Here is a 17,800-nt window from a genome sequence, read left to right as displayed (position 1 = left end):
TAAAAGCCAGGCATAGTAAAAATGTTTACGTTAGACAACAAAGATTCAGATTGCATGCGGAATAAGTAAAAATTATTCACGGAGAATTAAGATAATGACATACAAAGTTTAATTCAAACTTAAAGGAAACCGAGCAGCATTCTTGTCAATTGTCATCCGACTTCTCTTTTTCTTCCCTCTCCAACCAAGTGTCTTGGCAGGTCAAACTTTTACTGTATTTTACTGAAGCAGAGCTTAGCTACCTTAGGTACAAAAGACCACTTTCTAAATTTCGTTCGAAGTTGCAGGTAACTTTGCTTTCTAGATACAAGGTTCTATAATACACTTAAAAATTGTCACTATCAAGACCGCCCGGAACCGATCACTATGGGTGGTAACCCCTAGCTTCTCTTGTTAAAGAATAAACGAAATAAACTGACGAAATTGTCAAAAGATTCCTTGATGATTTATTCAACGAGTCACACTTTGTACAACTACAGAATAAAAAAAAATCCATGTTGTTCAATATCGTTACTTTAATCGCCGAATCTATCAAAATTTCTTTACTCTTCCGCTTTTCTTCTTAGCGCTTGCTCGAGTGAATGACATCGTAAATGACACGGTAGAATGTAACCTGACATTTTTATGACGTGCTTCTTTTCCGGCCTTTTCCCCGCCTCTAACTCGCCGCTTAGTCTCGTGTTTTCTTTTTCGTTGTCTTCTTGAATGACAACACTTGTCAAATCTTTGGGTAGTTGTACCTTTGGTGCGAAATATTATCTTCTCCCTTTTTGCCACTTTTACAATCGTCAGCGACGAGATTGCGTCATTGAGATAAGTGTCAATTTCTGATTATAATAAAGGCATCAAAAATTAATGTTTTCCAAAAGATAAAATTTTTGTTGGTGAAAAAATATTGCGAAAAACTTACATTTCTCATGTCACTTTGTTGGTACAGTTAATGAACTTTTTTTAAAATTCAGCTTCAAATTTTTCTTCAAATGAATTTATCATTGTTGAAACCGAGATTGGTAATCGTAAAATATTCAGTTTATAATTTCGATATTCTTTAAAATTTTAAAGTCTCTATGAGTTTGTCCTTCAATATTATCATAGAGATTATACCGCTGGTATTTCTACTACTGTGGATTATATAATCCTCTGAGAAGAGATATTGCATTCGATGAAATAAATATCTGGAGCATATCTTTTCCGAATAATTAATTCGATAAATGCTACTAAATGACATGTTAGATTGGAAAATAAATTTACAATTTCTTCTCGTCTTACAAAATTGCTTGATTAATTTCCTCTTTTTTCAATTAGAAAATTGTTGAAAGAGATTGCACTTTGCACAAGATGACACGCATATGTAAAGGATATATTAGAGATTTTTAATCATTTATGTTTCGAACAATAAACCACGAAAATTTACACGAAATTCTATTTTAATTCTATTTTATTTAAATTTTAAAGTTTAGATGAAAGGTGCTAATATTGTTATCGGTTTCATCGATATTATCTAAAGTTTTGCAATCGACTCAAACGTTATCACGTAAGAGAGACTCTTACGACTATCTCTACGTGAAGTTGATATACTTCTCAAGAATGTTCATTTTGCTCACGTATAACTTTTTCGTAATATGCGTACGATAAAGCGATTTGAAATTTCATCATCACGTAATATTTTTCTCACAATATACAGATTGAAAAACGGGAGAAAAATTCATAACGTTTTATGATTAAAAAATAAAGGTTACTTTAAATCTGAAGGATACTTTCATTTTAAAAAATATATAAGATGTCTTCTTTAAGAGATAAGTTTCATTTGAAATATTCTTTCAAATAATAAATAATTCCGGAGGTAATCATGTGGAATAATTATAATAAGTCACCTTGTATTAAAAATTTAACAGTCTTTTCGATGCAATTTTATATTATAACCGGTTAATTTTTTTTCTTTAATTTTAAAAATTTTTTTATCGAGAGAAATTATTTTCAAACGGCTCTTAAGATCGTAATATGTTACTTCACATCCCATTCTCTGCGCGCTATCCTATTCGGTCTTTATGAGCTGCATCGAATGGTTTACTCGTATTTGACTCGTACTCGTTATTGTGCCAAAATGCAAATTGAACCGGTCTGCAATCCCCTAACGTAAATTCTAAGCCACTCTGTTCTTAACGATACCTGCCTCATCCCTAACCTAGCTTAATCTTAACTTCATGCTCTTAATGCATTGATGTAGAACCCTTTTGTAAAATGAGCATAAATACCAAAGTTGAATTAGAAAGATTGTACATTATAACTATTTTAATACACTTGTGTACCCTTTTTTATAAAATTTACCGTGCAATATTTAATATACTTTTATTCTTATTTCAGAGACCTCAGTACGTACCATTAACAAAAATGCAGGAGGACAGGCAAAATGTATACCTGAAGAGAAAATGCATTTTCAAAACATATATCTGGATGTCCGTTAAAACTAAATCCACTAGACTTAAGAAATGTAGGTATTAAAAAAAGTTGAAAAATACAACTTTTTTTTGTTCATATTAAAATCAATTTTTTTTTATTTTTGTAAAGTTGGCGCTCTTGAAAATGTATTGCCAAGAGCATTCATATCAATAACGTAAAATAACAGCATTCATATCAGTAATGTAAAATAACAGTTATTCAGTTTATTAAAATGGTATGCAAGTAAAGAAACATGCCAGAGAATCTTAAAACATCCATACAGACCTTCGATCGTTATTTCCTTGAACAAAGAAACATATCTATTTATAACAAAAATTAGTAATAAAATTAGTTCTATGAACAAGAAAAGAAATTCTTATTATCTTTTACGAACATTTGTTCGCGAATAATTTACAAACTGTTAATAAACAATTTGCAATTGGTTATTATTTTTTATTTGTTTGAGTGCTGTTTACGAGTTTGTTACAAGTTCATGAAGAGGTAAAACCGTTCTAAAAGCGGTAAGATCAAAAGGAATAAGAAAGCGAAAAGCTCAAAAGAATAGCATATTTAGTTAAACTCAGTAGGATACCATATAGGAACATGCATTATTTAAACAGATCAAGTAGTGCTTGCAAAAAACTCACTAATATCGCAAACTATTATTACTTACCCATAGATATATATTTTTTTACAAAGAATTAAAATAAATCTAGCCAAATCCGAACTTTCTCTCAATTTTTGTGAATGTTTTGCAATTACCGATTAGGTATCTTATTTAGTCGTCGTTGTTGATGACATCAAAGGTGATAAATTCGTCCGATAGCCGATTGACCTTGCGCACGGTCATTCAATACTCTGTTATTCACACGAGAAAAATGGGGAAGAAAGGAAAAATGGGAAGACTGAAGAATGAGAGGAATTGTATAGAAAAAGAATTTCCAAAGTACGGGACTCATTAGTTGCGAGTCAATTTTTTAATCGCGAGAAATTTTTGCAATGATAGGAATTGAAATTAATAAAAATTATCAAACTTTTTATACAAAAAGAAATGATTTGCATTGACATCAAAGCTGTCATCAATTTAAATAAGAAATAAGTACATCCTTCATATCTTATTATGCATTTGAGAAAAATAAATTTACATAAAAACAGATTTTTTAAATTATACTCTGATAATTATGTAATAACTTGTAAATATATATATAATAACAGATTTTATTATAATTATATAATAAAAAATTAAAAAATAAGAAGAATAAAGCAATATAAATAGTCAATTTATTTTTCTTTTTTTTCTCTCGCTTTTTCATGTCTCTTAAAATTAAATAGGCGTCGTTATTTACTGCTTATAAAATAAGTTATAGCCTATATTTGAGAAAGGTAAGTATAGAGGCGGAACCAGAAAAGGATTGACGTTGAAAAGAAGTTGAGAAGAAAAGAAGAAGAGTTCGGGAAAACGCGCATATGTTCGTACAAACTGACTTGCAGACTATTACAGATGTAGTAAACCGCCTGTTCTCTTTTTTCTTCTTGTCTGCCTTTGTTCACTATTTTCCATCCGAGTGCCAACCGCAGTTCTACTCATTGCTATCAGAAAGCACATAGCGGAGCGAGTATGGATTAATGAATGAAAGGAATCACAATCTCCGTACAGAATGCCTACTACGTCGAGTGAAGTAGCACGAAAGAAGGATTCGAGAAGAAAACCGATGCGAAGAAATGGTTGGATAAGAAGCGACTCGCCAGAGATAACGAGCAAAAGCTGATAAATTTTTTATGCAATGTTGAAGGGGATGGAGATGAATCTTTCATGCAAAATTGTCGCTCTCTATAAGGGAAAGGACGCTTCTCTTCGTTCGATGTTCTTCGAGCATGTTGGATGTTAAAGGATTTATTGTAAAGGACTGCATATCGAGAAAAATTTGGACTTATATCAGGAAATTCACAATACCTGAAAAAAATTGAGTTGATTTTATTATATTTTCTGGCACTTTCTAAAAAAAATTATAGGAGCATGTATTAACTTTCGTTTCTTATTCACCATTTGAAATAATGCTATTATAATGCTACAAAAGAGAAAAATATGAAAAGAAAACTTTCTTTAATACATTTCCAGGAACTTTTAAAGCTTGTATTGTACGTAATGTATAAAGTACTTTCCATATTCTTAGAGACATTTTTGAATATAATTAATTATTATTTTATTACTAAAATAATAAATAATACTGCTAGCAATAATATATACATTTTTAAAATTTAAGCAAAATTAAGCAACGTTTATTTTAAGCTAAATGTATTGTTAACAATCCTGACAAATATTTTTTATGCAATCTTTTATATTTAAAAGAGATATTATTTTACGAACAAAGAGTGCATCTGGCAACAACGTTGCGGTCTAGAACAACGTTGCAGATTTTAACCTAAATGTATTGCCAGTTTCTATATAAAATCATTGTTTTTAAAAATGATTATTATTTATCATTTTTTAAAACACAATAAAGTATTAAGAATTTAAAACACAATAAAGTAATAAATGGAACGAGTCGAACAATTCTTATTTCTACACCGATAGGGATATTAATGCTACAAAGATTATTAAATAACGCGAGATAACGCATCTCTTGTGTAATAAACAGGTGAATAAAAGTCACATTCCGTTGGAATTAGGTCGCGATGTCGTGACAGTTTTACGATTTTTAAAATTCAGATCAGTTTTCAGAGTTCTCGTATTTCAATCGAATGACTGTCATCTTTAGAGGTAAAGTATCGAGATGCTTCCGAATCGTATCATTCGTGTACAAATTATCGAGGATTTATCTCAAATATTATTTCCTTCCGCACGTGTTCTATCATTGTTTAAATAGACCTTTCAACCTATGTCACTTTTACAACTTGATTATTGAATCAATATTTGAAACCTCGCAAAATAACGACATGATATGAATATGCGATATTGATACAAATTTAAAGTGTAATCTTTGTAGACATTACAACAGGAATCTTTCAAAGATTTTCGAGTTTTTATCAGTTATTTATCGAAAATAATCCTTGAAAATTTTATGTAAGAAATATATACATTTGTATATAAATAAAATATGATATATATAAAATAAATATAATAATATAATATAATATATAATATGTATAATAATATATAAATACAATTTTATTATTTGTATAAATACAAACTATAACATAATTTATACGTAGCTATTTTCCACAAAGCTTAATTAAAGAATTAAAATTAGCTCTGCGACTACGTCATTGTTTAACTTTGTATATAACTCAAAATGTGTGCAGTTGAATAAAAAGAATAAATAACAAAAAAATACTCAAGCGTGTATACATTTGTGTGAATAATACATTTAAGTTTAAAAAGAATAAGATATTTTGTGTAATTAAATATTACAATGTATCTTAAAAAAGTTTCAAAATGCTCGAAACTAAAAATGCTTTACAATAAACATTGGTCATTATCTATTGTCATATTAGCACCACAATATAACGACAGGTTATTAAGCAAATAATTCTACAAGTTTTATTATTAGAATTTGTCAGTTAATAACGGAGATACGAATGGCCATATATTGTCTATAGTGGTCATATATTGTCTATAATACCATCTTTTTCTCTACTCGATTCACAGAAAAGCTGCTTGAAGCATGCATAAACAGGACGGTGTGCAGTGTTGCTGATCGGGCCGGATTCTTTCGCGCATGCACCACAAACGTGATACTTGAATAAAAACAAGTATCAATTAGTTGCTCCAACAAAAAGACTTAATAATTGTTAAAAATCTGTTATAAAAATATTAAATACGTAAATAAATAAGTAATTATATATATATATATAATATATAATGTATAATATATATGTGTGTGTGTGTGTGTGTGTGTGTGTGTGTGTGTGTGTGTGTGTGTGTGTGTGTGTGTGTGTGTGTGTGTGTGTGTGTGTGTGTGTGTGTGTGTGTGTGTGTGTTATAAATGAAATACTTTTAAAAAAAGAGGGCAATACGCATGCGCGAGAAAACTGGGCCCAATCAGCAACACTGACGATGTAGTGAGAGTTGCTTCTGCGCAAATCGAACAAAAATTCGGATGACTTTTCTCATCTAGTATATATCCATTAGACGTAAAGTAGTACTGCTTGCGTTCAGAGTCACCAACCACTTGTGAGTGTCGCGAGTCTAAGTTCAACGTAACACTATAAATTCGTTATATGAGAAAGTGCAACTATATATCTCTTCACTTTGTGAATTGTAAAGTTTACATACACTTATTCGTGCATTGACAGTTTCGATTTCAAACATTTCGAATTGCCACAGTGTGTAAAAAATCGAAATTAGTGACAATTAAATAACATGTAACAAATCGAAGTATTTGGAGATTGATGTGATAATTTTATCCGGTAAGTTGAACTTTATTGAAAATTTTTTTTTATTAGATTGCTAACTAGATTGTGTGCTTGCTATGTAGGTAACACTGTTGATTATATTACTTGGCTTCAAACGATACAGATTTTTGTACTAGCTTATACAGTAGATAAATATAAAACTGATCATTGCTGTTGCAGTACAATGTCAAAAAATTGCAATTGCATTATTTTTAAATAAGTTACGACAAAACATTACTAACATTTGTGGAGTCGATTAACTGTCTTGATTGGCTCTGGCAATGCCGGATGCAAAAAAAATAGTACATGTTTTATTAAAGTCCAATAGATCAGTCGGCGTGACAAACATACAATTTTCAGCAATTGCCGACACAATAGCAAGCATACAAGCCAGCTAGCAATCCAGTAGGAAAACAATATCGTGTGCCGCAAGTTTTATCTAATAGAATATAGAATTAAATAAGTGTGTGGTATCTATAGGTGTTTAATTTTAAAAGAGTGAAAATTGCTTATATAATTTTTTGCGATTTATCACTGTAATAATAGTAAAAATTTACATCAATCGAATGAAAGTTTACTTCCATTGATTGTAAGTTTGTGCAATTTTCGAGTAATTTTTCGATTATATTTAGTGACGTTAACCGGTAGATGCCTCGCGATATTACGAGAGCCCTTGACATATAATGTTATACAATTGATGCAGCGTGGAAAAAATGATGTCGGTAGCATGGTGTTATGTCACATTCAAAAGGCCATTGGTTTATAATACAACATAATTCTGCGTATCCTTATTACCGGAAATGGAAAGAAATTTATCGGCAATGACATCGCAAAATATCTGCATTGATTCTCAAAATAATCTTTTGTCAAAGTGTAGATCGATATATCAACATCGATTATTTTTTAGAGTTTTAGAAAAAGTATGTTTTTCTTAATCAGTATACAATATCTTAAAAAATATTTCTTAAACGTTTGTGAAAAACTTCGTTCAAAATGTTAAATTCTTTTTTTTATTAAAAAAATGTTTGTTTTAATATTTAAAAGAATATTTTTTAATGTTTAGAAAACACTATATTTATTTGAATATTCATGTTGAATAAATGTTTAATATATGTTTTTAAATTTTTATTTTACAAAGAAATATATATACATATAATATAAAAAATAATATTGCTTATAAATTCATGTTTTAATAGAACAAATGTAAATCATACAATTAGAAAATATAAAGACAAATTTTTCTTTTTACATATAGTATAAATGTGTTTTCTATTTTATATAAAATCGTTATCGTTATATAAAAATCTTTTTTTTTTACGTGGATCTATATTTCTACTACAAATTATATTATACGGAACAATAAGAATATCGTATAGAAAATTTAAGCAGCTTTCTTTTTTTCTCTTTTTTAAACTGTCAAAGATTTTACCTGAGGTTTATGTGAACAGAAAATTGGATATTTATTACCTGAGTTATTTCAGTCATTTTTTTCAGTGTCTTAGAAGCTTCATACAATGCTTCTATTATATAGATTCTATTATATTAGCTCTCATTGTATTTTGAAAGAGAGTTGTAGAAAATACGACTTATAACTTTTTATAAACGATTTGTCATGTTACACACATGTTGTTTCCAAATTCATGGAATAAATTCTCTACACAGAGGGTGGAACTGAAAATCTTTAACTTTTTAGAGATACTCTTTGAATGCTGCTGTATGCACATCCCAACTATCGAAAGTGGAAAGAATTGGCAATGTCATTACATTCATCAGCATATCGATTCAAAATAATCTTTGTCAGGAATGTAATATATCTTTCCTTGCGTTTTAGAAAAAGCGTGTTTCCCTTTTCCCAATCAGCATACAATATCTTAAAAAATATTGTTAAACATTTGTTGAAAACTTTTCAACATCCCCGCTGCATCATGCAGCTAAACGAAATTCAATAATATTAATACCGCGGTCAATATTGCTTTACACAATTTATCGTATGTATGTTAATATGTGTGATAAAATAATAACTGATTAAGAGTTATATTCTTATATATACATATAAAATTAAATGTTGACTATTATTCTGTTTTACTGATAATCAAATAATTGACGGAAAGGAAAAAAGAATAAAGTAAAAAAGATTCTATATCTGAATTCTCCAATTTAATTACTTTAATCAGGAATATTAAATTAAAACAAAAATTCAATACGCTTATTATTCTGACTTTTCTTCAATAAAACTTCATATTATTCTTCGAAAGAGTATTTTTTTTATACATGATGATTGGTATTATAAAATTTGTGATGAATATATAATAAGATTATTATCAAGAAAATATTTTTTTGTTGAACATTACTTAAAAGAAAAAAAATAAAACGAATAATCGCTTCATTTAACAATGACATTATTATTTTTGTGCATGCGTGTGAAAAATGACGAGGTAGACGGCACTTCGAAGTACTTGATGACGACATTATATCCTGCATGCAGATACCAGCAGGTTGCTGACCAACCGCAATCTGCATGCGTCCGCTGTTCCCCATGAGATACGATACACATATCCATACGTGAGATCCGTACCATGAATTGGTGCAGATAGATATACGTCCTTTAGTCAGATCTAACTTTATCCCTTGTCTCGGAAACAATAAGATCGAATAACGCGTGCGGTACACATATTCCGGACAGACAAGAGCGAGCAATTCGACTTGATCCCTTCTCTTTCTATTTTTTTCTCTCATTGCAAGACCGATAATTCTAACGCTTCAAATGAATATCAACAGATAAACGCGTAGCGATAAACCAAATATTTTTTTAATATCTCGAAGGATTCTTTTGTGACGCGGATTTGAAGAAAAGTATGTTAGCTATTTTTTGTAAGCATTTCTTTTCTAAATAACGTTTGTAATTATAGTTTCTATACACAGAAAAAAAAGTAAGATAGCCAATAACATATATGTAATTGCGGGCTGCCAACTACATAAAATACTCAATACAATAATATTTACTGTTAATGCAAGTACAATGTTAATACTGCAATAGCATATATCATTGTATTGAGTATATCTGTAGTTGGCAGTCTGCAACTATATACCTTATTGGATATATTATATTTTTTTTCAGTATAGAATAGATATTTGTGCAACAATTACGATGAGTCGGCTAATTGTTCGTAAGTGCGGAAATTGGACGTCTTTGGCTCGTGCGTTCACCCAAATGTGTGGGCAATAGTCGATTCGTGCGTGTCGCACACAATATTTTTTACCTGTGCGAATGTCGGTTCTTGAGTGTGAATTGACAGGTGAGAAAAAGACCATTTTCAGCTCACAGGTAGTGAAAAGACACATTTTATACATGTCGAAGGATGATCGAGATAAGATATAGGTATACGATGCGTCTCTGTTTTAATAACAGAGAAAGAATAGAGTTACAAAATTATTTTATTACAACATGGAATGATTATTCTTAACCCTCAGTTCACATAAAAAATTCCCGATTTACGCATACTCTAGTTTTCCTAACACGCGCGGCTTTTTTACTTGCGTACATCTCTGGTATAAATAAATTTTAAGCCATTTTTCTAAAAATTGATAGTTTAAAGTCTGGAAAAAGAATATTCTAATTAAAAAGCCACAAAAGTTATAGCACAACAGATATTTTACAAAAGTAGATCGGAAAAATTCCGCAACTTCGAAAATTCGTCGGGGTTATAGTAATCCAGTCAATTCAGTGTCCGTATTGAGAGTTAAGCGTTAATAAATAGTTATAAATAATAGAAAAAAATAAAGATATTAAGTATAGGCGCTCTACTTCATTGACATGTTAAAAAAATAAAGAATTCTAAAATGCTAATAAGTATATATTAAATATTGTTTCAGAAAAGAACTATTTTGATCGCGAAATTACGAAAGTACACAAAAGTACGAATGTACACAAATTATATATATAATGTAAGTACTTTTTTTTAATGTTGCCATTCATACTAAGTAAAGTAATATGATATTATCTAAATCGGTATGATGTCTGATATAATATATGTACCTTGTATAGTTAATATTCTTATTTAAATATTTTATAATACTTTGCATTTTGTAATAAAACATTTTGTAATAATATTCTTTTACGAAAATAACCTTATTTATTTAACAGTAAGAATATTAAAATGAAAGACATTTTTGCCTCCTGCAAATCCATTTATTAAAAATCATGCTTTAGAAGCAAGTACACATATATTGGAAAACCGAGGCAATATAAATTTTATTTCAATTAACATAAATATTATATTGTTTAATAAGAAGAATGGAGTATAATCGTTTTTTATAACATAAATTTATAAAAACAGAGATCTTTTTGGTAATCTTTTTGGACGTCTGCCTCTCCTTTTATGCAAATATTAAAACAACGAGAGAAAATAAAAGGTACATAATTTGGAAAAAGTATTATTAATGTATTTGTACCTTGGAGCCATGCATTCGACTAAGGTTGTACCATGGAGATGATAGTGTCGATTTTTGTCCTCGAAGCAGCAAATTAAAAAAACTTAATTTTTGATAGTTTTTAATCCGTTGAACGCTAAAATAAAGGTTTAAAACGATATCCAAGGAAAACTTACAAATTGTCAAATTGAATCTTTAATTTGTAACATTGTAGTATTGTACAATTTATTGTAAACATACAATTTGCATAATGCTATTTTTGAAGTATTGCACGTGTAATCTCTTGTATTTTTTACTTTTTTACTAATTCAAAATAGTACAGTATTTTAAATCTAGACTTACTATTAATATTTCGAACATTATATTTTTCAAGGAGTTAAAAAATGACAAATTATGTTATTTAATTAAGTTCGCTAATAAGTTGGAACGATTTCAAAAATTAAAACACTCTAGATTTACAAAAATCATTTCAGAGTCTTTTAGCTTTTACTTTTCTGCATTTGGTTAAGATTAAATGCATTTAAAATTAGTACCATTTAATTTAGCAAATCAAATACAACGAGAATGTACATATAGATTTTATCATATCGTATTATTAAAACCATTATTTTCGGATTCAGTGGATCAAAAACTATCGAAAATCATGAATTTTTCTCATTTGCAGCTTTGGGGGCAAAAATCGATACTTTTTACAATACCTTTTTTTCAAAATTGCATAGATGTTTTACATATTTTTTTACTTCTACGCTTATATATGATTATATAAATTTCTTATGTACAGACAATAAAATATACATTATAAATTGGATAACAAAATTAAAAAATAATTAAGTTTAGGGTTGCTAATATATCTGATTTTAGTGACAAGAATAAAAATATTAATTATTAATAGCGTTTTTGATTGGGAAAAAGTTAGTGCGCACCAGTGCGCACTGAGTTCACACCAACATTGGACAAGTTCAATGAGTTGCACTGAATAGTGCAAGTACAAAAGAACACGCCGAAATTTTTAGTGCCAATTATATTTCAAATAAAGTATAGGTTATATACTTATATAAAAAGATGTAACACTTACAGTGTCATTATCCATTTGTTTCACACATGCCACATAATTTGTGGTCTTTGGAATTATTTGTCTAATTCTGAGAGTTGTAATTATTTCTTCTTCCTCGCTTGAACTTGAAGAAGATTCCAAAAATACCTCTAAAATATTAAAAAGAGCCAAATCCGAATTGCTCATTTTGTCGAATTTGAAACAAAACATTCAAAACAATGCACTGGTGTCTGCATATATCTAATGCATTGAACTAGAGCACTAAAAAAGTAAGTATTCTCACGTCCGCCATTTTTCTTCGAACTAGCAAGTAACTAGCATAATGTTTTACATATATAATACATCGCAATAACCTTTACAGTCTCAAGATCATAAATATCGTGTCTTCGTTTCATTGTCGCATAAAGTTTAGTGCTTCCAAAGATTATTGACGTATATATATACAAAACACCTAATTTTTCATGCTAGTTAGAAGAAAAATGACGGACGTGAGAATCACTTTTATAATGCCTTAATTGAACTAACACCGTCAAAATATCTCGTGCCACTTAGTGCGCATTCAGTGTGCACTACGCGAGTGTCGTGCGGTCAAACGAATACGTGACACTAGCCAAGTGCGCATTGGCACTGCCAATCGAACACGCTCCTGACACTGAATGCAGCCAGTGCATCCCAATCGAAAACGCTATAAATATTAATCCTTACTTGTCACAATTCCTCAGAATTTCGCAACGGATAGAACATAACCACGCAGTTTTTATTTGCTTATATCTCCGAGTCAAATGCATCAATTTTAAAAAAGAGTACATAAATTTATAAAATATTTAAATTAGGTAATATTTCAACAAGTAACAATTTCGTCAATTCAAGTATAACTCGCAGTATGCATTTTTCCGCGCGTGCACTCTGCCGAGCTCGGCAGCTTAACTTCAACTCCGTTAATTCGCCGATTGATCCACGTCCAAACACACACATAACAATGGTACATTAATTAGAAAAGTATCGTCAGTCCTTACGCGATACCGTTTGCGCCTCTCTTTATTAAAGGAGGAATAGACGAAGAAAAAGATTTTAAGATCTGGAATCGCAATCGAAACTAAAACTGCAGCCGAAGTGCAGCGAACCGCAATTTTTAGAACAACTAGTCAATTTACAGATGGGTGCGACTACGTTTGAGGATGATATTGCAACGCCTGCGCGGCACCTCAATCATTTTATAACACCGAAAAATACGGAGAAATCGGAGATGGACTTAGAAGAATCGGAGTCCGTCAAGACAGAAACAGAGACCGACATAGACCCGATTGATACAGACGATTTTAATTTATTAATTAAACTATTTAAAAAGAATCCCTCCGAATCGTTAAGGGATTTTATTAAAGAAAGAATAGACGAAGGGAGAGATTTTAAAATCTTTTTAGACGGGGAAAGGTCTTCCATACGTTTATTATACGAATATATGACATGTTCGAATAATAACGATAAGATCGCTGAACAACGACCGACTGAGAAACAAATAATAACTTCAAACGCCAGCAGAAGTATATTAAAAAGCTCAATAAATTCTCAGCCGGAACCGGAATCGATGTCGGAATCCGATAGTATGTTTTCGGATTTTGACGAAAATTTTTTAACTTCAGATTCGGAAGACTTTTCTGAAGAAGAAACAAATTTATCCAAATTAACATTGAATCAAAATGCCTACATAAAAGAGATACCAGTCTTCCGACATGATGACATCAACGTATCAAATATTTAAAACAAGTAACAAAATTTCGTCAATTCAACTCGCAGTATGCGATTCTCCGTGCACTCCGCCGAGCACGGCGGATTAATTTCAGCCCCGTTAATTCGCCGATCGATCCACACCCAGACGCACGCATGAGAATGGCACATTAATTAGAAAAGTATCGTCGGTCCCGCCGCGATTGCGTTCGCGCGCGCCTCACTTCACTCCGGTCGGCCGGCCTACGGCGCGCGGCGCGGCGCGGCGCGGCGCGGCGCGGCACGCAGGCGTCACGAGATGCGGCGCCGCTCCTGGCGGCGCGGCGCGCCGGCGGGATCCGGAGTGCGGCTGTGACGGGGCGGGGGGAGAAGGAGAGAGAGAGAGAGAGAGAGAGAGAGAGACTCAGGCCGAGCCGGTCGGGTCCGGCTCGCGCCTTCAGTCGCGTCTGACCTGCTGTAGGGTGAGGTTGTGCATTCGCTCGCCGCTTGTCGCCGGTCGCCAAGTGCTCTCTTGCGCGTGACAGTGCGAGGAGGGAGATAGCGCGAAACGAGCTCCGCCAGAGAGAGTGCCAGAGAACTATCCGGGTGTTTCGCGCGCACGCCAAGAATGAAATTCATCCCTCGTCTGACACAGTACAACCGTGGCAGTAGAGGCAACGACAGCGACGACAATAATAGTTGCAGCAGTAGTGGTAACAAGAGCGGTGCCTACGGTTGTCGTGGTGATCGCGGCGGTATATCGTTTCGGCGTGGCGCGGTCAGTGACAGCAGGACGCACAGACGACATAGTATATTGTAATAAACGTTTTTCTTCTTTTCTCTATCTCCACCCCCTCTCTACCCCCCCCGCCCCGTTCTTCCTTTCACCCCGGGGGAACGAACGTCCCATTTCTTTTTCTGTTCTTTCACTTAACGCGGGAACGACCGAGCGAATTCACGCGCGCGCGTGTGTGTGTGCGTGCGTGCGTGTGTGGGTGCGCGCGCGCGCGCGGCGGACAAGCGGGTCTTGCTTTCCGCGCCGGTGTCGCATGCTCGGTGCGCTTGCTCGCGCTCGAAGCCGAGGAACGGTGGGACGGACAGAGAGAAGTAAGCGGCGATAGGCTTTTTTCTCGCCCCTCACTCCCCTTTCTTTTCGTACCGAGAGTATTTTTTTTCCTCGGGCATCCGGATCCGAAGTGATCGCGAGGGGGAAAGAAAAAAAAAAAAGAGGGAAGTGCGCGCGCGAGACCCCCCGGTGTGTTTACGTCTTTGCGGAGATTAAACCCTTCGGTGGAGTGGCGGCCCTCGGTGTGTTTGTTCGACGATGATCGAGAAGATTCAGCCCGCGGTCGAATTGCACAAGAAAACGAAGATGTTGCTGCCCGGTGCGCTGGCGAAATCCCTGCCCGCGACGATGGACAAGGAGTATCTGTTTCATCAGTACACGGAGGACGACGCGTCGATATACGACGAGGAGGAATACGAGCGTCCGATGTGTCTGAAATTGGTACCCATGAGGAAGTTGCTGTTCTCCTCCAAGTCGTCCTGCTGGCGGGAGCAGCGCATGAAGAAGACAGAACTCATTCAGGCGATGGAGGACTCGTTTAGGATGATGGACCCGTTGAAATATCGTCCTGGATCGCTTAACTTCCTGAATGATTCATGCTGGTTCGTCCCCGAATCGTCCCCGAACCGCGCGAGCCAGAAGCGTCCAGCTGAAAAAAAGAAAAAGAAAGGTTTATACTTCCTTTGTCTACTTTATTACGCGTCTTTCATCTCCCTCTCGCCGCGGACCCGGTACCGTTATACTTTTCGAAACTCTCTCTCTCTCTCTATCTCTTCTTTTTTTTCCTCTTTTCATACAGAAAAAAAGGAAGATTCTTTTGTTTTTGTTGAAAACGTTTTTGCTTTCGTTGCGTTAAACAGATGATCTGCTTACATGAAAGTTTGTGTAGTCTCTCGCCAAGAAAAATATATTCTCATTATTCAATAAGAGTTAGAAGGTAAAAATTTCGGGTAGAAAATAACGATGTCTTCATACCGAGGAAATACAAATTTTTTTCTAATACTATTGTTATCGAAAAAAATCATAGAAGTTGTTCAGTAACTTTTATGATACTGAAACAAAAAATAATACTTTGTAGGTGAAATTTAAGATTATTTAATGTACTTTTTTTCTTTTGAGTAACAATTAACTTAATACTTGACTTAATAGTAAGGAATATTTTCTTGTAACAATCTTCAAATTTATTTGTTAATAATTTTAGAAAAATTCAGCATGTCATGTGCTTAAAAAAATTATATTCTTTCGAAGGGAAACCAGAATAATAAGCGAATCAAATTTTTATTTTAAATCATTCTCGATTAAAATATTAAATATCACTAGGCTTCAGAATTGAATAAATTTTGAATAAATTTCGTACTTATGACAATAAACTGGCTAATATGTGAAATACTTCTGAAATACTTGAAACAGATAACATTTAAGTAATTTAAGTAATTTACGGTATATTTTTCCGCGTACACATAGAGCGAAGATTCGCACTTGACGTTCGCGACGAAACGCGCGACGCTCCCGCGGAATCCGAGATTCTATTTTTAACTAGTCGCGACTAGATCAACGACATGTCACGATGATTATCCGTGCGAAATGCCGGAAGTTGTATACAGCGATGTCACTTTCGAGAGTCTGTCCCCTGTTGTTCCCCGAGCAACCGAATTGAGAAAGGTAAACTTTGAGTTTGGAAAACGTGAAACTTACGTGTCGGGGGGAAAAAAAGCATTCGATCCGTGCGTGGTCGATTTCATATATCGTACACTGCATCTCTTTTAACACTACTTCGCCCTTGGGTGAAATAAATTTCGAAGGGACAATTTCTGTGATAGGGGTAGTGCAATTTGGTGATATAAGGTTGTGTCAATTTTTAATATCTGTTACGTGGGCTGTGATGGGGGAGGGGGGATTTAATGACAAGAACCAATCATACTAAAGAATCATCGAGTCCGCATTGAGTCTTCGATACGATAGGTTCTTGACTTTAGATCTTCTTCTCCTCCACAGCCGTGGTTGAGAACACGACTCTCAAAATAGGTGCAACTTTGTATCACTAATTTGTACTACTTGCACCACGGGAGTTATTCCCCTTCGATATTCCATAAAGTATCGAAGTATTTAAAGGACAAAGTGTTAATAGAGATCGAAGTATTGATGGGACGGTGAAATCGATCATGCACGAACGCTTTTTTTTCTTCGACACGTAAGTCTCACGTTCTCAAATAGGGTTCACCTTTTTCGATTCGGCTAAGTTTACGGAACTCATAAGCTGGATAACTCTCGGAACAAAGGGGAAGGGGGGAGAACCACGAGTGAGAATTCGCGCGACTAAAACGTAGGATATAAACACGAGTAACAAGATTAACGTGTAACTTCTATAATTAGCGGCCGCGTACGCGCGCTCATCGCGGTTTCGCGCGCCAGCCGGTTCATCGAACTTTATCCTACCTGTGCCTGAAGTGCGCGGCTCGCGGGCATCGAGTTTATCGAGAATCGATGAGAAACTGGTATGACGCGTGCGCTCGTACGTAGGAATTTCGATTTGCGCGCGTAGCGCTTTTTAAAAGGCTCTTTACGGAGCGTGACGGAGCTCCTGCGCGCACCGTGCCGGTTGCTCCGCACGCGAGCGGAAACGCGCGTGGACGAGACAAGCTCTCGACCTGGCGCAACTTACTACGCGGATTCTTCACTTGCCCGCGCGAAGGAATCTTTCCCGGGGGCGA

General features: G+C 33.9%; 1 protein-coding gene and 1 long non-coding RNA gene across 3 annotated transcripts in view; both read left to right on the top strand.

Moving 5' to 3' along the window:
• LOC114254468 overlaps positions 1–5,742 on the top strand; it is a 263,849-nt gene extending 258,107 nt beyond the window's left edge. Inside the window, exons 5-6 of one of the 2 annotated variants that reach the window (XR_004963652.1) lie at positions 2,365–2,491; positions 3,209–5,742. This is a non-coding gene — a long non-coding RNA (uncharacterized LOC114254468). Of the gene's footprint in view, positions 1–2,364 lie in introns of both variants that reach the window. The other variant, XR_004963651.1, reaches the window with a different exon arrangement.
• An 8,721-nt stretch (positions 5,743–14,463) lies between these two features.
• LOC114254415 overlaps positions 14,464–17,800 on the top strand; it is a 37,633-nt gene continuing 34,296 nt past the window's right edge. Inside the window, exon 1 of the mRNA XM_036288223.1 lies at positions 14,464–15,759. Coding sequence (XP_036144116.1) covers positions 15,348–15,759 — 412 coding nt within the window. The 5' untranslated portion in view covers positions 14,464–15,347. The remainder of the gene's footprint in view (positions 15,760–17,800) is intronic.

The sequence above is a fragment of the Monomorium pharaonis genome, chromosome 6 (assembly GCF_013373865.1).
Source record: "Monomorium pharaonis isolate MP-MQ-018 chromosome 6, ASM1337386v2, whole genome shotgun sequence".
NCBI lineage: Eukaryota > Metazoa > Arthropoda > Insecta > Hymenoptera > Formicidae > Monomorium > Monomorium pharaonis.
Note: the sequence above shows the minus strand (reverse complement) of the source record. Positions and strands in the feature narration are given on the sequence as shown.